The sequence below is a fragment of the Eucyclogobius newberryi genome, unplaced genomic scaffold (assembly GCF_026437365.1).
Source record: "Eucyclogobius newberryi isolate DKJ021-1_F unplaced genomic scaffold, fEucNew1.0.hap1 SCAF_11, whole genome shotgun sequence".
NCBI classification, from domain to species: domain Eukaryota; kingdom Metazoa; phylum Chordata; class Actinopteri; order Gobiiformes; family Gobiidae; genus Eucyclogobius; species Eucyclogobius newberryi.
The window spans coordinates 414,218-438,320 of record NW_027315735.1 but is presented as its reverse complement, the minus strand read 5'-3'; the positions used below and the strand labels follow the sequence as shown (position 1 = coordinate 438,320).

Sequence of the window (24,103 nt, the reverse complement as noted above, 5' to 3'; positions counted from 1 at the left end):
GAAGGGTTTTAAATGGGGGCGTAGCCATTTTGCAACAATAAAAACATGTAGATGGAAATGTGCTGCTTTCTAAGTTGTAAAGACACCGTGACATGCTCACTTTTGCTTTAGATAAATATTTGCAATTTACAATTAACACATGTAAAATAGGAATATACATTTAATACTACATTAAATTCAATTAAATCACATTTTAATACCAATAAAACATGATATGACTTATTTTAAGGTTTTATGTTATGCAAAGTGTAACAGGGTTGATCCCATACATTCACCCTCTGGACGAGCTTACCGTTTCTTCTAATTATGGGAGAGAGCCACCATCAGAGCTGCAGTGGGCGCTGAGAGCCATGGGCACTATGGGCGGCTAATCCAAAACACATGCTTCTCTGTGAGTAAAGCACAATCAGAGAGCCATTTAAAGGCAGCCCTTCCATATGCTCTTTTATTTAAGTCGTCTAAATGAGAGCTCTGTGAGTCACCCAGCTTCTGCTACAGCGGATGTTAATCATACTGGCAAAACATACACACAGCAGTGTAAGCCTGGGAGAGATTTGAACTGGCTACCCTTTGGTTGTTGGGTGAACACTCATGGAAGAAAACCTCTCTTTCTCTGTGGTTGCTGAGGGAGTTCATTACTGCGGCAGGGCTCATGTCTGCTGTGTCCATGATGTGCAGCAAACAGAATGGAAAAGAATGTCATAAACTAACTCAAGAAACCCTTGAGATTTGGCCTCCAGCCAAATCTCCATTGAGAAAGAAACGGTGAAGAAGGAGCTACATAAAAGGACTGAGCATTATTAGGGCTAAACACGTCATTTTAAAAAGCAGATTGACGACCAGCAGCAGCTCATCACAGTTCTTGAAGCTAAACTTTCAGTTTTTGGTCTATCGCCTGCAGGAGGAACAAAATGCGAGCCTTGCAAACATGCCTATGACAGAACTAGTGTCTATAATAAATTACAGTACCAGGACAATGTCGGTGTAATCCCTCATTCATCCCTCATTCATCCCTCATTGACAGATTGAGAATGACTCTTGGATGGGAGTGGAAGTCCAGATGACTACAACTGAATCTTCTTCTACAGTACCAGGACAATGCAGTCAACTGTCGAAATATGCTAGATACATTCAAAAAACACATAAGAACATTCGTATGACTTGTGTCAATGAAGTGCATTTATTTCCTCAGAGTTTTTCCGTGTTTTACTGAAACTCCTCCCACTCCTTGTTCTGAAGTGTTCGTCTGAATTGACTTCATATGAAGGAGTGTAGAGCCCTTTCCTTCACCCCTAACCCTCACCGCTAAAGAGAATTGAGATACCCTTTTGTCCCTGGTGAATATGCAAAATGAAGGGTAGGGCTCAGGTGAAGGGCTAAGGGATAGAATTGGGATTGGGCCAAAATCTTTGACCAGAAGACAAAAGAAATGATACATTAAATGATCAATGTTCTCTATGCCCATCCAGTGTACGGACTGGACAGTGTAGGCCGAGCGACCCTTCTCCTCCTCTTCCTCTGCCGCACTAAGAACCCTGGTAGCATCATTATTCCACGGCCCACCATCGCCTCCCTGGCCTCGCTAGGAGGATAGCGAAAACAACTCCCTGAACAAGGCTCTGGACCAGCACGTGGCTCTGACCGGCGGAGGAGCTACCCCTGTCTTTTGTACTCTTCAATCCCCTCCCACTCACCACCGCCGCTGTCCTCACTTTCGCAGTAGAGCGTGCAGCAGCCACCGTGGGGCCCCGAGCTGAGCAACGCTGTGGACGTGGGGGCAGATGTAGTGTCCCTCAAAGCAGTGACAACAGCTAGTCAAGTGTAGCATGCACAAGCTGACAGGACGACCACTCTGAAGAATCACTCAGGTGGGGCCTGCACTTGAATGCATTTATTTCATATTGAATTGAAATGTGCCCTTTTGGTTATCTTTGAAAATATTTTACTCATTTTTAATACGACATCATTGGCATATCTGAGCAAATCAATTGAATATGTATTAATTTCCACTTGTAGTCCCAAGCTTCATAAAATCATAAAATTAGACTTAAATGGCACTACAATGACTAGCCCATTATAAAAGTTCTGTAACATCTTTCACATCCAATTCTCTCAGCAACATAAAATCATTTTTTCATGAAATAATTTACTCTTTTCCACTCAAAGACATTTTAGATATGTTTTCCATAACGGTAAAATAATAATCAACATTATTGTTATAGTTTATCCTAAGAAAGAATTCTGTTCAAAGGGAGCGGTACGTTCATAAACCAACAAAACTGTAAATGTTGGAATATCTTCTTCTATTCTTCTATTGTGGATATACATAAGAAGGTTGAAATAATAATAATAACTTCTGGCCCAGATAAGGGGCCCCTCCAAGCACCATTTGCATAGGCCCTTGACAGATCTAGAAACGGCCCTGGCAATAACTATGGCAAAGTTTATACAGACATTAGCTCTGCTTCTTGCATGTTTGGCACTTTTTCCCATTCACATTCAAGCGAACCACAGCAGATTACTCACATCCTAGTTCATTTAACTCCACCAAACTTAGCAAGTGTGAACACACCCTAAAGCTCCTGTACTGGTCCCAATCATGACCCAAACCACTGAACTCCTTTTGAGAATATTTGGACCATAATCGAAAGCAGTCTTTACTTTGAAGACGTCCCAAATGCAACAGCAGATGTCAAACGTTTCCCTTTGCTGGCCAATTCACAAACCACCGTTGCTTTTGGTTGTTTTTGTTCCACGTTCAGTCCCTTCGCCTTGTTTGCAGTAATTCCTCTTCAGATCATGTTGTCGGGAGCAGGTTTCGCCACGAATGGGACCAGAAGGAGTAGCTTGTCTTTGATCGCACAAGGCAGCCATCTGGGGACTGCTGCAGGTGTTCTGAGCCGCAGCCAGTCCTAATATTTAGGATCTGAGGTTGTAGCAGGCAACCCCCTTCATCTGTGGGAATGAGGAGGAATACGCACCAAAACTGACACAAGAGCCTTTGAAATTTGACGTGTAGTGAACCACAGATGTGTGTAGTGATTCCCCATGTACATGTGGTGTTCTTATTTGACTTTTCTGTGAAGTCTTGGCTTGTATTAGCTACTACCCAGACTTATGGACTCAAGTCAGACTTTAGGTGCTATTTTGATTACTTGAGACTTCCCTGGATAAAATAAACTTCGACTTAGGACTCCACTTGGAATTGAACACCAGTGACTGATTTGGAGCCCTGTGACTTGAGACCAATTGATGCTTCTCCTCCCCAAAAAATAAAAACACTCTTTTTTTGTACTGTTGATTAGATTAGATTAGTTTTTACTGACCCTGTAAGGAAATGTGTCCTCTGCATCCAGGACAAATCTTCTGCATGCTGCTGGGGTAAACTGTCAGAAAGCTCCCAGATCTTTGTCTAGTCTTGGTCAGGACGGTGGAGGAGTCTGTGGTGCGAGTTTTGAGTTTATGGCAGAAACCTGAGGAAACTCACCCAGACACGGGGAGAATCAAACTACACACAGAAAGGCCCAGCCCGGGAGTCAAACCTACAACTTTCCTGCTGTGAGGCGAGAGTTCAAGCCACTCTGCCACCGCGTCCAACTCAATTGCTTAATTTTACTGGAACAAACTGGAGCATGTCCTGCCTCCGTCTCAATTTTGACCAGAACTTTTTGAAGTAAGTAATAGAAAAGTGGTCATTTTGTATGTAAGACTTAACAGGACTTGAATCTCAAAGCACTTGTGGGCCACTGACTTGGGCTTGAGGCCAAAGATGTAACTTGACATACTTGAGACTAGCAAAACGGGGGTTTGGCCAAACCACATTTAACAAATATATTTCAGGTTTAATGGTTGTGTACCAGATTTTTTGCCATTTTGCAACAGTTATAACAATGCATACATAACATTTTAAGCATTATTCATCGCTTCACTCACTCCACACTTAACATCATAGCCACAGCTGCCTTGGGGCGGAACACCACCACCAATCACCCAAATTCACACAGTGTCTTTGTGTAAGATTTGAGATGGCACTTGTGAGACTTGAAGCGTGAGCTCGTCAATATTCACAGTATTTGACACCCCAAGCAGCAGGCTTGATACAGGCAAGTTTACAGTAGCAGAAAATGTATTAAATATTAACAGCAATTTATAGATAGGTGTGCACATTCATTAGTAACAAGTGTAGTAAAAAAAAAAAAAAAAAAAAGGAAAAATTCTTCAGCAGTTAATGCAAATGAACATATGTAAATTATTCAATGATATGTGTCCAATGAAATACTATATCTCACTTTATGCTCATTAACACAGCAATGGAAGGCACCAGTTTGAGAAAGGATTAAACCGGCAATTTCCAGGCTGTGAGAGAGAGCGCTCCCCACTTTTACCACTGCCGTCTCCAGAGAAAGAGACAAAGTTTCAAATGTTAACCTCAGTTCAAACTCATTCCTCAATTTCCAAACTTCATTCTTGTGTTGTGTGTCTCTAGCATCTTTTAGCCAGCTCCTGAAGATAAGTTATCTTTTTGAGACCAATCAAAGTCCACAATCTCTCTATCGTAGCAGCAGAACCATCAGTCTCCTCAAACTCTCCAAAAAACTCCCACACTTTTCATCACAATCCACTTATTTCTCGTTTTAGTCTTTTTAATACCGCGCTTTACAAATTGTATCGTATTCGACCTTGTTTCTATGTAACTTTCAAATATCCACAGCTCATTCTCTATTCGAGTGATTATAAAATTCTGCTGTAGTTGCCTTTTTTGATGAAGAATGACTAAACACATTTCTCTCCCTCTCCAATCCGTCACCCATTACTGTGCGACTTATCAGCCGTATAAAACACGCTGCCTTTTATTCGCCGATCTTTGAAGTGAGGTTGAGATTAGATCAAACATTGTATTATAAAAACCCTCAAAGAAATGTACAAGTGATCAAAATATGGCTTTCTCCCTGCAGGCCGGACAGCTTCAAAAGGTTCTGCTGTGAGGAGGGAGTGGGGAGGTTAAGGGAGCGTGATGTATCTAAGCCTTTGTGTTTTTAAAGCAATGTTTGATGACAGCCATTGGGTAAGCTTCTAACAGAAACTTTGCACATGTAGAACATGTAGTCATGTCTGAACTATGGCCAGGGAGAAAAATGCGTCCCTTGCCTGGAGAATTGACCCAAATGATTAAGCTGATGATGATTAAGGGTGTATAATCGATGCAAAAATGTGACACATCACAAAATTGAGAATTGTAGCGTGGATAGAATGGTAACACAAGCAGGACAAAGGCACATGAGGCCAGGACTTGAACTTGGTAATGCATTTGAAATCATGGCATTAAGACAGCAAGAATTTGTCTTACAGCATGTTCTGCTATGCTACCTACAATTTTTATGACAAAAAATAAATAAAACTGTGCAAAATATGCAAACGTGTGGGTACAGCAAGAATTCAACTCCCTGAATAATCAAAAATGAATAATCAAAATCAGCACAGGTGCCAATTTTGTAAGATGTATAATTCAGCGGTATACTTTTCCCCATACACTTGTATGCAGTAGTGTGCTGGCTAACCACTCTGAAGTCTCCTTTCATCCACAGCCTGTCGACTGTAGCTGAGAGTTCTGCGCTCATGGCTTATGCTCTGATCTGGGTGATGGTCGTGTTTACAGAGGTGGTGAGCAAGGAGTTCTTTTTCTCACCTTCATTTACTTGCAACCATTTGAAGAAGCTGAATAAGACTAGCTTGTGCACCCAATGCGTTATTATCTTTTCACATTATTAGGTAAAAGGAACAACTTCAAAGGCAAAGGAAATGAGTCACCCTGGCTCCTCTGTCACCAAACCCAATCACTGAATACAGCAAATACTCTATTTGCTGAATAAAATAAATTGTGCATACCGTACTTTCCTCCATAATTTGAACCCTGCGGTCATTATAACGATGCATCTAATTTATAGTTTTGTACTGGCAAACGGCCACTGAGGGCAATCTAGCTGGAAGTGCAAGTCTTTGACACGCTGTAGAAGAAGACGTACATTGTGTTTTCTGTGTGTTTAATTACAAGCAGTCTCATATTAACGGAGAAGTTAGTCTAATGAGAAAGTCTAGACGTGGCAGAATACAAAGACACGCAGAGTGGGGAGGTTAAGTGTGATGTATCTAACCTTTGTGGTTTTATGTGGCGATCTGAATCAGGGTTTATCGTAAATGAACAGAATTCACAAACATAGGATATCGTCTTGGTGATTCGGTGCAACATGAAACAATGAACAATGAATAAGTCAAAAGAGGAACAATTGAAATCTGCTATGGGATAAAAATAACAATAAGCTTTACGATGGAAAATGAGAATAGAGATAAAAAATGGGCTTCTCCTCTGTCCTTGATGACTCTGTGTGAGCTGATTTACCTGTGTCTTCACATCTGGTTCATCTGCTCCTGAGCTTGTGCTTAAGAGATGTTTACATAGAAATATGTTCTACGGTAGTGATGCACATGTTGTCTTTTGACCCTCTGTGTGTCATTCTGCCACATCTAGACTTCCTCATTAGACTAATTTCTCTGTTAAAATGATTGTAATAAAACACACTATAAATGAACGGCACCGTTGTAATGACCGCAGGGTTCCCGTGGGGGAAAAGTAGCGTCTTAAAGTCTGAAAAGTACATTTGAACTTGTTGTTTGATGGTTGTTTGTTGAACGAGGTCCGTCAGGCTGACCACGCCTCAGGGAGAAACACGTGTGTGTAAGTGACACTCACAACAAAGACTCGTGACAGTCCTGAAGATGGCACACAGACAGCAGCCGAAACACGTCTACAAGGTAAATACACCTCAAACACCTAATCCATGCATGAAGGGACAGACAGTTCCCCTGTCAAGGTCACTGAATGACATTAACCATGAAGTAATTATGCTGCATATGGACCTGTCATCTTGTGATTGGTCTGTGCTGCTTTGCAGAGTGGCACAAATAGAGCAAGTAATCTGGCTGTCATGCTGAGACGTTTGAGAGTCAGAGTTTATTTCCAACTGTTTTTAATCATAGGATCTGGCAACCCAAAGTCAGGAGCTCATTCTGCTTTCTGATTTGATTATCGCCTTGGGAACCAAAACACAAAATGAAAACATTGTATACACCAATAAATCAACTCCACAATTGTATCTGTAAACTCAATACTTCATTTGAATTAAGTTTGTATGGGGACATAGATTAGAGATGGTGAATTAGGTAATACTGCTAAATAAAGTAGCGTCTTAATTTAGCAATATTACCTAATACCTTTAAAGTTGTGGTATCTGATGTTCATGCAGCAAAAGGGGGAAGTATGTAACTCGTCCAGAACTCTGAAAAGCTCTTTAGCACATTGTTAATATGTGAATATTATTCACATGGACAGCTTTAGCTTTTTTCAGACAGCAAAGAGAAGCTGTGGCGGACGCTCAAGCGCAGCAAATCCATACTTCCCAACCCTCCCGATTTAGTCAGGAGTCTCCCAATGTGGATCGTGTCTCCGGATCCTAAATCTCCAGATTTGAAGATATTTCAATTGGAAAATCAAAAATCGACCTTTTCTATGCCGTTATCCTTAATTTTGGTGGCGAAGGCGAGCGGGGGGGAACAGCTGACATGTTTGTTGTGATTACGCATGTTTCTGTCCCAGAATGCAAATCGCAAAGTGAAAGTGCACAGGTGATATTTAATATGAAATCAACGACGTGAGTGGTGCCGAAACTAGTGGCGAACGAACAATGACAAACCAACGAAAAAAAAGAAATACAGGTTCAACACTGCAGGTTCCTTTTGTTTTTTGGATCTCTTAATTCTGATGAAAGTTGAAATCTCTCTCATAGGAGGGCAATCTCCCGCTTTTATGTGTTATCTCCCCCTGGGAGGATAGATAAGTTGGGACTTATGCAAATCAGAGGGCTGATTTTGGCTCATACTTCCTGGTTGACAAGAACAAGGACAAGACAGCGCATAGTGGTATCATTTTGCCACAAAGGGCTGATTTTATAATACATTATTTGAGGTAAAACTTAAAATAAATGTATCAACAACAACAAAAGAAAGAAAGGGACCCAGAGCTGTATTATTGACTTTTGATTTCATTGTGTAATTTTGCTGTTAAACTCAATACTAACTCAAATTCCACCACTTTCACTTGAGTCATTCATTTTGAGCCATAATATTTAGAGTCCTTCTTTGGGACCCACAGCAGTGAAACGCCTCTCGCCTCAACATGAAAACGGTTTTGTGTCTGTGTGTTTTACATTTTCTTTTGTTGTTTTATGTTAAGAAATAGTAAAACATAAAGTGTTTTTAACCCGCACACACATCTTTGAGGGTAGCACAGTAGCAAGTTAAGTAATGCTAATCTAACTTGACTACAGTTTTTGTCTAGACCACCACCTCTGCGTGTGTAACTCTGAGCCAACATGGCCGACAGCAGCCCCGTCGATGACTGTATAATTACGGCCGCCACAAAGCATTCATTTACAGCTGTGTGATTGATTAAAGCTTACCTTAGCGCTCTCCCAAACACTTCATGATGAATTACTGCTGATATCTCACGCTACTGTAAACCGCACCGACAGGACTTTTATTTAAGGCTGTAGTCGGGGCCTGCTAGCTCAGCTAGCTGAGCTAGCTGAGCCAGCTCAGCTAGCTGAGCTAGCTCATTTAGCACTCGTGTGGCTTGTACAGTTTCTCTGTTTATACAGACAAAACTCACATCGTCATAGTCGTATGTGTCAAGGGACTTTGCATTAGACATTGGCATTCATGGTGAGTACAGTAGAAAAAAAACACTTCAAACCAGTGCCGGAACTAATGTGGGGGCTAATGTGGGGCCCCCATACAGTAAGTAGATAATAAGAAGAAGAAGGAGAAGGGGATATAATTCTGGACCTCTAAAATATCAAACAGGCAGTTGGAACTGAGTAGAAATCTGGAGGTAATTTTCAATCTGAAGGTAGTGGACTTAGAAGCTAGTACCTTTAGATTAAAAAATACTTCTGGATGGCCATCGGAATGCTAAATACAGTGTCCATATAACTGCCATTGAAACTTGTTGTACCATGGACCACTCCTGGGTGGATGGGGATTACACTGACTAGTTTAAAATTGCTTTATTTTTCAAGCATTGGTTTTTTTTATATATTAAATTGAGGACAATCTAAAGGTGACGTTTCAGTAAATTAACAACAGGAGAAACAGAGGTTAACTTTCACGCTTATGTAAGCAGGAAGTGATTTGAGCCCGAAAAGCTCAGAACGAGTCTGGTGATGATTTTTTGACTTTAAAGATCTCGGGGCTTGACCAACAAATTCAGAACTTTGTATTTGGGCCTCAAAACTCCTGCCATGGACACAATTAGCGGATATCTTCAAAGCATACTCTCAGCGGCGGGGAAAATGCCCTCAGGAACAAATGGATGACTCAAAATGTACACACGATTAAGGGCTGGACCGAAATGAAGATGGACTCAGTTTTATAACGGACAAGTTTGAAAGACTTTGGACTTATTGGGACAGATCTGCCAGTATAAGACTATTTGGATGGATGTTTTATGTAAATTGTATGATCCCTCCGTACTATTCGAGTAAATGTGTAGCCACCACTGATCTCCCGCTCCCTCCCAGAGCAGAGGGGCCCCAAGTGGCTCTGCTTTTCCCATGCCCCCGCCATGCCCGCAGGCTGAAAGCCCCGTCCTCAGGCTCTGTCAGGCTCTGGAGCTGAAGGTGAGCTGATGATGATCAACACTGACTTCATCTCAAATCTGGGGGAAATGGGACCGTAAAGGCCTCCGGGGCATGGACACAAGCAGAATGTACACACTGGCTAATGCATGTGTTACTTTCCACCCCAGATAGTACTTCGTGGATTTGTCCCCATCTGTTTGGTCTGTGTTAAGTTGTATTTCCACGCAGCAGTAACAACAGACTTTAGAACTGTCAAATCATTCTTACTAAATGTGGCATGTCACGGTGTGTTAGCTTTAGCTGTAGCTGTTAAAACTAAATCGGAGGACCAACAACGCCACCTGGGCATTAATCGGCCCAGGACCATATTGCAAACATTAAAAGAAAGGCTCACAGGCGTGCCGTGGGGCGTGCGTGGGGCGTGCCGTGGGGCATGGCGTGGGGCGTGGCGTGGCGCGTGCCGTGGGGCGTGAGCCTCGCCATGGCACTAAAGTAACATTAGAGCATACATTAGTGGCTGTGGAAATAAATGATTGAAGCAGAAAACGCAGAAACTACCTGAGGACAGGAGGACGGGGAGTCAACAACAGCTCAACTGGAGGCGGAAGTAGGAGTAGCAGAGAAACAAGAACTGGATCAGGGGGGTGTTCTTATACTGGAGCGACACCTGCTGGCCAATTTGATTCAAAACTATCCACATCGTCACATAAATATCAAGAAATTCAGATATATGTAGTTTAGCTTAGTGAGGAATAATATTCAGTTCTGAAGTTGCCAATAGTGCCATAGAACACTCACATGTGTCAGCACATGTCTTTAAACTTGTAGAATGGTTATCGGAGATGACAATAAAACACAATCTAAGTTAACCACACATTTCCTAAAGGCATTTCACATTTCCTCCACACTCTCTTTATATTCCTTGTCACCAGATGTGTTTTTTACACAAAATACCCTTAATTAAGGTTCTTTATAATACAAGATATTGCTTAGTGTCTGTGGCGATTTAAAACGTTTGATATTTAGTAAGAACATTGATTTTAGTTAGTAATAAAGCTTCTTCTCTGGATCTGTGTCCCTCTGTGGTTGAAATGGGATTCAGCCACAACAGTAACACAAAATGCACATGTTGAGCGCACGTGTGCTAAGGAAGTGATGAACTTTCTGTGCATCAATCAACACTTTTGGGAGGCAACTGCTGTTGTGATTTTAGGCGCCACAAAAATAAAATGAATACTACTATTAAAATAGGTAATAGCAAATATTAGTTTTCTGTAATATTACATCTATGACAGTTGAGGGAGGTTTGCCGATGTGCATTTTCCAAACTGTATGTTTGTGATGTCTTAATGTAAAAACAAAATTCACATTTTTTGAATGCAATATAGTTTTAGTAGCTGTAAAATAAATCAATAGTTAAGTTGGGTTAACCATTAATCAAAATGTATTCCATACAATTAGCTTTTGGCCAAAGTAATTTAAAGGCTTTGTTTTGATACAAAATAAAATATTGTAATTTTCTATCGCTTTGGATGAAAGCAACACTTTGTGCTAAACACATTCCCAACAGTATTTTCCATTTTCATAATTGACTTTATTTGAACTGTATCAACTTCACGTTTGTACTGTAAGTCAGAGTATCTTCGAGCACTTTGAGATATGTTCTACTTCCTCCATGAATCGTACTTGTTGTTTCTAATGCATTTCCCTGTGTTTTCATTTCGAACACATGCGCCTGGTAAAAGTGCGGTTGTCAGAGTGGATGTGGAAGGAAGTGTTCAGGCGCTGGTGGTTAGAGCTCTGGCACCAGTTCTTATCCATGTTTTGATCATGTTTCCGGTGGAGATGCCAGAAGAGCAGGTCAGCAGTGTTTACATGTGCCTGTGGTGACAGAAGCTCTTCTTATGTCTTTGCTTTTTAAAGTACCTGAGTTCCACCTGATTTTCTTAGAACATGTATAGATCACTTAGCTAAAGCCACCCTAGCATCCTAAATATTCCCTGCACTTAGTTTATCAGCCCTTTTCACAACTCTGAGGCCAAACATGATAAAGCTAGCACACATTAGCATGCTAATGAGACCCTTCCTGTTGAGAGAATAAAAATGAGAATAAAACACTATAATTAGAAACAGCTGTGGTCTCATTTTCACCCGAATAGATGCTTTAATAATACATCTGTATGAAACAGATTTTACTATATTACATAAAAACAATCTGGTACAGATCCTTTAAGAAAAAAATAAAAATACGTATTTAGGATTATCCTTATTCATACATGGCTTAGTCTGCAATACATACTGTAACTATTGAACTACTGCCTTCATCTAGTTCTTAAAGAGATTCATATTAATTATTGAGAAAAGTTATATTGAGATATACAGTTTTGTCTATGGGCCGTAGTGAAATACTAATAATCAATTTCAAAACCTCTTAATTATAAGAAATTGCACCTGCTTTTTACCAAAGTTCTTGGGGGAGGACCCATAGACCCCTCTTTAATAATACATACTCCTGCAGATGTTCCAAAACAATGTGTTGATTATTACATTCCCACAGTAACTTCAAACTGACCTTTGCACATTCAGAAGCTCAACTGTTCTTGGCGTTCTTCCTTCTGCCACCCAAAGAACAACATTTAATATATCAAGTGTGCTTTGGCCTGTGTGAGTATCTAATTCGAAACTGTTGAGAAACTGCAAAGCCAGTTTCCATACAGCACCAATAAATGTAAAAAATAAAATACCCCAAATATGTCCCGGTTAGATTTCCTCTCATTACATTTGAACTGAACAGACTATTCCCATTCCCAGCCCCTCTCCTTGACCAATCTGCATGTTTGGAGAGGATGCTGCCGCGGAGGGCTCTCGACTGTTGAAAGGCTGTGGAGACGTTGGGAGATAGGGTTGCCATGGAGACGCAGAGAGCGGAGCCTCGTTTCTCTTTCACTTCAGAGAACAGGAGCAGTGATGGGGTGGCTCGGCTGTCATACATGAGCGGATTATTGTCAACCTCTGCAAACATATGCTCTTTCATCTGGCACAACACACTGGCTTTACAGATAATGTACACGTGAAGGCTTTGGGAGGAGGAGACTTTGTAGCTTATACAAACCAAGTGACGCAGATATAGAAGAGCAAATCATTCCAGACAGTGGAAATGGACCGTGTGAACGTTTGCATTTTTTGAATACAGAATTCTTGGCAGCAGGTTGTGTTCACGCTTGAGGATTTGTTGATGTCATGATCTCAGATGGTGGGGAAGGGCATAATACTAACTCTACGGGAGATTCATGCAAAATAGAAATACACAAACTTGTCATATTAAGCTTTAAAGGGTTTAAAGCCCGTTCAGCTGTCGACAATCACGTCTTTGGAGTTGAATAATGGCACCACTTTCTGAGGCTGTTGTGAATAAATACATTTCACTTTTGTTTTTTTCCGCAGACAAAGAGGACGTTGAAGTTTGTGGCAAAGATATGAACCATAACCCGGGTCAACAAATCTGTAATCTGACAGTTACACAGTGAATTAAGCTCAATTTGGCATTCTAGAATCTTGTTTCTCTATTGCATAACTTAAAAGGAGTGTGTTTTTCTCTTCATAGTTTCAATTTATCAGAACTTCAGTGTTTACGTTTGAAAAATAATGGATTAGTTTAAGTCTATGCTGAATTATAAATAACATACATAAGCAGCTCACCTAATGCTTCAAAGCAACATACCTTGAACAACATAGTGTCGCATTTTCAATTCAATCCAATATTATTTATATAGGACATTTTATAAACAAGATAAAGGAGAGTTCCAAAGTGCTTAGAATACAGGCAATAGTCATTTAAAACACACATTTGCTCTAAAAGTCAGCAGAACAATAGCACTGGGAACAACAACTATCAGAGCAATAAAGTCAAATAAAAGCAATACATTAAACTAGATGAAATAAATATAAATATAAAAACTAAATAAAATGTATTTAAACAAATTAAAAAAAAAATCGAATTAGTATTTCCACGGCCTATTTATGATCCAAATGTTTTTGCCTAATCTGTCACCCACTGTCACACTAACACACAATGTAGCCTGGATAAAATATGGTGTTTAATGTTTGAGTTTTGGGGACTGTAAGACCCTAAGACCCACTCCTGAAGTTTACCAGCAGTGATTTGTGGAGACTCTTGGACCAACGCAAACATTGTCTAACAGGTCGACATGGTCCATCTGACTTCTCCACAACTCACAAAATGTAATTTAAAGTCACATTTCCCCATCATTTGGAAATTAAATATTCCGTAAAATACTCAAAATTTTGAACCATCTCTTTTTATTTCCATATTTTTCATCCAAATGAAATTATAACAGCTCAAGAGTATTATTAACAAAAGTTTGTGTGCATACAAAACTCTGGATCCATAAATCTACTTGTTTATTGCTCTATAGCTGACTTTCTGCACCCGTAAACAACAGCCAATTTATCTGCAGGCTTTGGAGACACTGCAGAGTTAATGTGTCACATCTGTGATTGCAACACAATTCCAGCCACTTTCCCTGAGTGACAGACAGTGCCGCACTTCCACCACTTATCAGCAGTCTACAGCTCCTCTTGAACTTCTCCTGAACTGCTGATGCTATCACTGCACGATGAGGAGCACTGGCAGTCATAAAGTCAAACAGATTAAGAGTTTGTAAGGTGATGAAATAATCGGAAACATTGTTGATGGAAAGCATAAATTTACTAGATATAAGAAGAAGAAGAATGAAGAGACTGAGAAATGAGTAAGAAACTGTTTGAATGGATGGTTTACTGGGCTGTAGAGTGTTATAAAATATTATTGTTGTTTATCAAGATCTTTTCTGTATATTTTACTAGCATATTTGATGGAGGACCAATGCCAATCTTCTGTGAGTAAATGTCCTGTTTTCCTTGTCTGTGGGTGTCTTAAATGCACGAGCAGGTGAGTTGCCGGTGTTATTCCTGTGAGAGACAGAGTTGCTCCATCTGTGTTGGTGAGAGCTGAGGTGGCTCAGGGAAAGCACCTGTGTATTCAGCCCATTACAGAGCTGTTAGCAAGCCATTTTCACTGAGCACGGGCCCCAAAGGGACCACACAGGGACCACACAGGGACCACGCAGGGACCACACAGGGACCACAAGGTAATTAGAGCAGCATTTACCTCACAGCTCCCTTAGGTTTGGTGATGCTGCCTGGGGTCCAGCTACAAGTGGAGATCTGGATGAAAACAGATGAAGGGATGATGGTCAGAAAGTAGCTTGTCTTTGTCACCACATGTTTACTCTGACTTATGACTGGAGACACCAGAGCGGCATAACACAGGACATACTGCATAATGGTGTAATGTTAATGGGGTTTTCCAAGGGTTTAGCTTGTTATATAGTGGCATTAGTGGCATTAGTGGCTGAACCACCCATTGAATTATAAAGCATAATATTGACCAAAAGAAAACCAACTGGAGCGGTGTCAGTAGGAGCTGAGGTTAGAGAACGAGAGAAGGGAAAGGAAGTGCTTTGACTTATTTTACATCTTTTCGAGGGTCAAAATGGTACAGCCATTTTGAAGTCACTGTGCCGTTTACCAACAAGTCTAAAACAAAAAGTATTATTCTTCTGTAACTTTCCCAAAGATCCAGTTTGTCATCAGTGATAGTGCGTTGCTGATCTGGACAGCAACTCTGAGTTTTGTTGGAGAGGTGTGTCACATTTAAAGAGCCCATGTCATAGTGCCCATTGTTCACTAGGAGGTGCTGTCCTGTGTTTTGGGACTGTCCTTCAGATGTAGGACTGTTTTTGACATGGCCATCCCATTCCATTTTGGAGCTATGTACTTGGGCCTCAAAACTCCTGACATGGACACGGTGGACGGAAGCCTTTGGAATGTACTCATGGCGGCAGGAAGGGGGGCCATGGCGAGGGGGTGGATGACATGGGGACAGACATCAGACAAATGGCAAGAATGACATTCAGACTTGATTTGGAAAAATACACATTTTACTGACTTTGTACTCAATGAGACATTCATTTCAATTTAAATGTGCCATGATTTTGTTTCTTTTGATGCTTAGTTTGTCCTTTTTTTTAATGAAAAGTTAAATATTGTTTATCATCATAAGCAACCAATGGACTACAACAGTGACGTCCTCAAAATGACGACGACAAAAACATGACGACGACATCACTGAAACCCATGAATACAATAGAAATACTGCCCCTTTTGTGAGATACTAAATATTAATTATCATAAAATCATCATTGTTCAGCATGTAATTATTTTCATTAATTCCAGAGGCAAATTATAAGCACATTATTTGCTTTTATATATTGCCAGACAAGCCTCTATATTCTAGTATTTTTTTAAGTTTTGAGATTACAACGGTTAAATTGGACAATTCCTTTAAAAATGAAATAGAAGAATAAACACATTACAGTGGCAGCCCCAGCTGGAATAACCGCCGTGTCTCACAATAATAAGTGAATTGTGTTTCTGTGTGATAGCAGGCTTAGTGTTTGGACGCAGACGGAAATAGCAACAGGCTGAGAGCTTCTGCAGCGTCAGGGCAGCGCCTTCATGTGCCTCTCATTTTAAACAGAATTTGAACGACTGCAAACAAAAGTGAGGCGTCCCCATGTTCCCTCAGTGAGGACCTCTTCCTACATCTTAATGAGTGACTGCTGTGGCTGTAGGAGCCAGCAGAATGCATGAGTAATTATGGAGGATGGATGATGTTTGGCTTGTTATTTTCAATCAGGATCAGTGATTTTACACATTTTACCTTCCAGACAAATTATTCTGATTGCATGAAGTGGGATATGTGAGTGAAGTATATTAAAAAAAAAACAGGAAAATGTGTGTACTGTTGTGAACCAGTTACAACTAGTTCAAAACGTATTACATCTATCTTGGCACTCATTATATTAATAAAAATATAGCCCACAATGTATTTCAACTCATGTATGCCTATCCCAGTAAAGGCATTACTTGTTTTGGCCCAATCATTTATCATGTTTTCCCAAATATCTGTGGTATAATCAAGCATATGAACACTTTTCAGTCAAAAACGTCCTTGTTTTCTTCTCTATGGCACAAGGTCATCGTGCCGTGAAGATTCCATACAGTCCCATCCCGAGTTACAACACACTACGCCTCTTATTTTTGACACTGTATGATTCATTTTTACTTTTAACAACGTTCCTTCCTCCAAAACATGGATCGTTTATTTTGCTCCTTTCACACTTTTTTCTATGATCCTGTTTACGAGGTCCTCTCTGTCTGTGCCTCACAAAACAGTCCATGCAATGTGATGTCAGAGAGCTTTTTATTCTATTTTTGTATTATTTTTTGGACATGTTATTTATCGCTAACCCAGTTGTAAGCGGTAAAGCGTCTGTGAGAAGTTATTCGTTCATGGTTTCAAAATAGTGCAACGTATGTCATATGTCTTTTGTCTTTCCTTAACTGGAAAATGTACAGTAATATCAATTTCTAAAAAAATTATATTTCAACCTCAATAATAAATCAATTCAGTCAGAAATAGGAATTCATTCAAGTCAAATTGAATTAAGGTTGAATACAATGTCATGTTATCGCTCATAACTTATTACAAGTTTGTTTTCCCTCTGTATCCAACAATAACAAATGGGATCGTCTTCGGCTCTTTCTGCGCTCTCACTACGTGACACTCTTACAGATTTCACCGCTCAAACATCCCCCTCCAGCACAACCAAATTCAATCAGCTTCAAAGTCCTATCAGATTTTATGCAAAGAGCAGGAGCACGACCAGGTCTATCAGGGAGTGCGATCACATCAGAAAACGTACACTGAATTTTAATCAAATCAGGAGACATTTCTATTGCATTATTTTCAGCAGGTGCAACAATATTTGGGCTTAACAGGAGATTAATGTTGGAATTATTGGTCTGTAATTGTCCAGATGGAGTTCATGTATGAGTTCAGTAACTCTTTCAAAGAGAGTAGTGAAATATTATGTCATTACATTTTTCCAAATCATTGCAATTGCGGTGATATTTGCACTTAGAAGGATTCTGATCAAAAAGCACAGTTTAAACTGAGACTGAACTTTTAAATCCTGTTTGTGGAGGTCTACACTAACCTACCTTATGTTTTAACATAATAAGGGTAATTTACTGTTTGCTGAGGAAGTGATGGCATTCATTTAGATGTTCAATTTGGAGCAGTTCAAACTGGTATTTTTGTATTATTATTACATTATATAAAATAAACCAAAAACAAGACTCACAGGTATATTATAGGGTTAGGGTTATATATATATATATATATTTATATTGACCCATTTGGACCACAGTTTGTTAAATATTTGCAAAGGTGATTTCTTGCCCAGTTCTCGATGGTTCATTCTGTATCATCTTTCTTTTGGACAGCCTTTCAGCCAAAAGCACACGCAAAGGTATCCATCTATTGTTTCCATTGCAAGAGTTTTATGTCCCAAATACATTCTTTTAAAGTTAATTGGGATTTTAATGTTGAAAACATTTGCTTTCTTAATCTCAGTCCAGTATTTATGAAGAGTCAGACAATCCCAAAAGATGATGGTCTATACCTGGCAGCCATAAAATGCTATTTCGATAAAATTGTGATATGTTTTGCGGCCCTATGTAGCAAGTACATATCTAATCAAGCAAAGAACCCCGAAGTCTAAAGAATAAAGTAGATGGCAGTAAATACACCTTTGCAGTTGGCTGCCGGACGCCAATAAAACCCCTAAACTTATGCTTTCGTGGTTACCTTTTTCTTCTGCATTTGACCCCAGCTTGGGGTGAACTGGTTGTTTTCATTAGACTCATCGTTCGAACACGTGACCTTTTCTTTGTCCTTCGCTTGTAATAAAATCATTCCTGCTAACAGCAAATGAGTGTGAGACAAATATTCTTTGCAAAAGGTCCTCATGTCTGTGGTTTGTCTTAAAATTGGAGACGATTTTTAAATTCTCTCATGGCCCAGTGGAGTAGGATAAATATCTGAATTATCATACAAGGTCGGCAGCTTGAGAATGTCTATTGGGTGAAAGTCGAAAGGTCTCCAGATGACTACACTCGAACACTCATGGACGAATGAGGGATTACACCAACCTTTATCTTCAATGTTCCACAGCATGGCATTAAACGTATCTATCTTGCATTTAGGTATTTACATTGCGAAAAATAAAATACAGACATTTGGAAAAAAACATGTATTCTTACTGAGAGTAGGGTTGTCTTTCTTCAAATCTGATCTATGTGGAAATAAATGTTCAGTGCGTACTGTGGAACATTCCAGGTAAAGAAATAACAAGGATACAAGCAGGTGGCAGGTGTACCCTTGTTTTTTAAAGTAGAGAGTAAGTAAGTACTCGAGACTGAACCCTCCGGCTTGTAGTATCAACTTTAGCTCCAACACATACAGTAACAAGATAAATCTATTGAAATCCTATGTAATTGCACCACCTATTAAAGGCTTATTTATATTTTATTCCTATTCATCTGCTTAATTGTTTGGTCAATAAAGCTTCTTAAACCATAGTTGGTAAATTATTCAGTTATTTCCAAAAACATTCTCACAAACCTTCAGATTAAGTATTAATTATTGACAAATAATATATATATATATATATATATATATATATATATATATATATATATATATATATATATATATATATAATTTGAAAATTAGTGATTGTCTAAAATTTTAGGTTGGTGCCCCACATAATTTATATGATATACAAAATAAACATACCCACACTCTCACCAAGAGCTGTGTGGCGTGTTCAAACATTTTAATCAAACTTTAGTCAAACTTTAGTCTACTGTCTTAGTAAGAGGGAGGACATGAATTACACTCCAGTATTTGGACTACACTATTGTGGGCTCGAACAAGTATTTGTCCGTTAAAGCTTAAAAATCAGGAGTTTCAGGTTCAGGTTTGTTTGTTTATCCTCTCCGTGTGGCGAGATTAGGACCGGAGCAGGGGTCAGTAGCATTAACATATGAACAAGAAGTCCAATAACATAACCAAGATGAACATAAACGCAAACAATGTACAAGTCCCTCTGGCCCGACATGCTGCACAGCTAGTCCATGTTGTTCATTAATTCAACAGACAGAAAAGGCCATTTATGATGAATTGCCTTCATCATAAATAATGTGTCTCATAATTAAACAGATTTTATATTATTTGTTTAATTAATACATTTTATTAATTAAACAAATAATATAAAATCTGTGGAGTGCTCTGACTTTTTCCTTCCGGCAAGCACAAAGTCAAGTTGTCACAATATTTTAAACTCGATTTCGATACTGAGGAAAATACTTGGTTCTCTGGATTTAAAATGCTATTTTTACGTGAACAACGAGCGACATATTACAGCTTTAGTGCTACGAGTAACTACAGAAAACAACATTTATGACAAGATACAATAACAGCGTATTCTTCAGACGGATGCACTCATAATCATGCCTCATTTGTCATCAAACTTTAAAAACATCCGTTACAGCCGAGATAAAACTTACCTGTCACTCCCAGATGCAAATCAAACCATGTTTTTCCTGAAGAGACATCTTGTATTTTCCTCAAGTGGAGTTAGTCCAAAACAGCCACCGATTCACTCACTCTTCATCAAATGTTGAGTTATTCCTTTGTCGCTGTTATTGCTTCATAAAATAGTCTTGTGTCAGACGAATGCTCCTCCGCTAACTAGAGCTGTCCTCCTGTCACTTCACTTCTCAGCCCAGGATCCTCCATTCCATGTGTAGGGTCTCAAACTACATGTGTTCAGTTTATGATTAAGGGAGATTTCTTTGCAGAAACGAGACAAGACGGGGCACCAGGGTAAAACCCAAAGAGCTAAGATACGGTCCTTAATCGCGCTCGTTAAAAAGGTCTGAAGGGTGTTTCACGATACAGGGACTTACACATAGTCTAATCAAACAAACAATAGTCAATAACTCTTTCGTGTAGTTTATTTATCAAAAGGGTTATCAAAAACACCGGAGCAGAAATGCGCACAGGTAAATCACAGGTGATGTTATATCAGATTTAACAGCAGATTTCATGCAGACAATGTTAAACCAGGGTTTTGCCTTTGATAATCAAACGTGTCTATGCTAATCTATATCAAAAAGAGGGAAAGTGAGAAGCTAAAGGGAGGAGGAACAGCTGAGCTCTACCCAAATCACGCCACTAAAGGGACCGCACACTGAACTCGGCTTACGGTTCTGTAGAGACTCGGTCCGACTGGTCCTTGTCCGCGGACGAGGTCCGTAGCGAGGCGTCGCGTGGAGAGGTGTGGCGGCGAAGGTTCGTGAAGCGGGCGGCGAAGGTGGAGCTGTGTGCTGGCCGTGGAGCGGTGTGCTGGCCGTGGAGCGGTGTGCTGGCCGTGGAGCGAGGAAGGCACCGGCGGCTGTGAGGTCCTTGGCAACGGAGGCGATGTCCGGTTGTTCCTCCTCACGCGGCCTTTACTCAGATGAGAACGTAGCGCTGATCCACCTAAACGGCGTAGATTACTTCAAAAAGAAAAGAAACGAAGTAGCAAAGAAAGTCTCTGTCCGGTTTAGCGCTTAAGCTTAGTTCCAGGTAGTTCCAGGTGGTTTCAGGTGGTTTCAGGTGGTTTCAGAGTCCAGGGCTGGCATGGCCTTGTCGACCACGTGACGGACGGATTTTGTTGAGACAAAGGAAAAGTGAAAGGCTCGTCCGTGGAGAGGGCTTCCAAGAGAAAAAGACAAAGGGGATGAGAAGAGAAGAGAGCGTTTCTAGCTTGGAGCGTCCTTTTGATACCTGGCATGCTGGGAGCGAAAGGGGCGGGCGCTACAGCGAAAACTTCCTGGCCGAGAAAATAACCCTAACCCTAACCCTAACCCTACACGTTAAACACTTTTGGCAGTTTGTGCACATTATTTCTTGAGGTAGACACATTTTACATCTTCTTTCACCTGTGATGGGCGCTCGAAAATCAAGCATTGGGAATATAAAACCTTAAACAGTGGAAAAATACGTAACACAAGGTGAAACATGCGGTGTAGGGAGTTGATTCGGACAAACATTCATGGCATAATCACATAAAACATAGTTTTCATCGGGGCGTCCTCCTGTAAGACTGTGGGGAGAAGATCTGTTATCAAAAAAAGTCACAGCGGCTCCCTGCGGTGAGGGAGAGAGGGAGAACGAAAACCCCCCAATGTTCAAAGAGAGATTTTCTGTTATCTGGCCATGGAATGTCCATCTCCATTCCCCTACACATGCAAATTAGCTCACATTAGAAACACAAGCATATCCTTAGCTACAAACGAAGACTTTGCCGCCTTCCTGCTGCAAATGTGCAGTTTGGGCACAGGATTAAAATCTGTGTACTTTTCTGGTGCCCGTGTGGTCCTCAGGGCACATGAGCAAACCTCTGAAAGAAGCTGCTGTCCGCTCTGCTTCTGAAGCTCATGTTAGAGAGCAGAACATGAACGGGCTCTGAACACAGTCACAGGCTGAGCCGCGGTGGAAGGAGGGAATCGAGCTTCCCACTTCCTGCAGTACTGCTCAGCGGCCTGTAGAGGCACAGCAGCAGAAGTGAGAGGGAAACTGGCTTATTTGGAGATATTTCAGGATAATTTAGATATAGTTGTGACACTGTTGTGTCATTTTAGATTGTATTGGTCAATCACTGACCTCGATTGCCCCGACACCACTGAGTAAAATACAATAATATGTGTCTTTTTAAACCAGACTCTGACATCAATCACATGTATTTGACTTTATGTGTCATATGTTGTGATCATCTGAGGTTAATTCCAGTTTCTAAATTGAAATCACATTATGGTCACTTCAAACTGAATATTGAGTATTACTCAATTAGTGATTCAAAACTACTCAGATAAGTAACTGAATGTGGATACCTCGGTTCCTTTCACAGCATAGTAACCATCAGTATCAGTATTCTCACAAGAAGAGCCTCACTCACAGCATCATAAGAATGTCTTTGGGATTGGAATCCACACCAGAATAAGAAGTTTCTTTGACCTTTTGAGTTCTGCATTGGGATGGCCTTGAGCAGACTAATACATACATAATAACATACATAATAACATACGTAATAACATACATGATAACATACATAATAACATACATAATAACATACGTAATAACATACATAATAACATACATGATAACATACATAATAACATACATAATAACATACGTAATAACATACATGATAACATACATAATAACATACATAATAACATACGTAATAACATACATAATAACATACATGATAACATACATAATAATAAATACATACATAATAACATACATGATAACATACATGATAACATACGTAATAACATACATAATAACATACATAATAACATACATAATAACATACATGATAACATACATAATAACATACATGATAACATACATAATAATAAATACATACATAATAACATGCATGATAACATACATAATAACATACATAATAATAAATACATACATGATAACATACATAATAACATACATAATAACATACATAATAACATACATAATAATAAATACATACATAATAACATACATGATAACATACATAATAACATACATGATAACATACATAATAATAAATACATACATAATAACATACATGATAACATACATAATAACATACATAATAACATACATGATAACATACATAATAACATACATAATAATAAATACATACATAATAACACACATAATAACATACATAATAACATACATAATAACATACATAATAACATATATAATGATAAATACATACATAATAACATACATGATAACATACATAATAACATACATGATAACATACGTGATAACATACGTGATAACATACGTAATAACATACATAATAACATACATGATAACATACATGATAACATACGTAATAACATACATGATAACATACATAATAACATACATAATAACATACATGATAACATATATGATAACATACATAATAACATACATAATAACATACGTGATAACATACATAATAACATACGTGATAACATACGTGATAACATACATGATAACATAAGTAATAACATACGTAATAACATGCATAATAACATACATGATAACATACGTAATAACATACATAATAACATATATGATAACATACGTGATAACATACATGATAACATAAGTAATAACATACGTAATAACATGCATAATAACATACATGATAACATACGTAATAACATACGTGATAACATACATGATAACATAAGTAATAACATACGTAATAACATGCATAATAACATACATGATAACATACGTAATAACATGCATAATAACATACATGATAACATACGTAATAACATACATAATAACATATATGATAACATGCATGATAACATACATGATA

The 24,103-nt window shown here is 39.2% G+C and overlaps 1 protein-coding gene across 1 annotated transcript; it reads right to left on the bottom strand.

Annotated features, from left to right (window-relative positions):
- Positions 1 to 10,082: 10,082 nt before the first annotated feature.
- Positions 10,083 to 23,871, bottom strand: LOC140348353 (uncharacterized). Its single transcript, XM_072434341.1, has 3 exons — positions 23,402 to 23,871; positions 12,518 to 12,673; positions 10,083 to 10,179 (listed from the first exon to the last, which is right to left on the bottom strand). Exons 1-3 carry the CDS (start codon positions 23,869 to 23,871, stop codon positions 10,083 to 10,085), a joined length of 723 nt encoding a protein of 240 aa, XP_072290442.1.
- Positions 23,872 to 24,103: the final 232 nt, after the last annotated feature.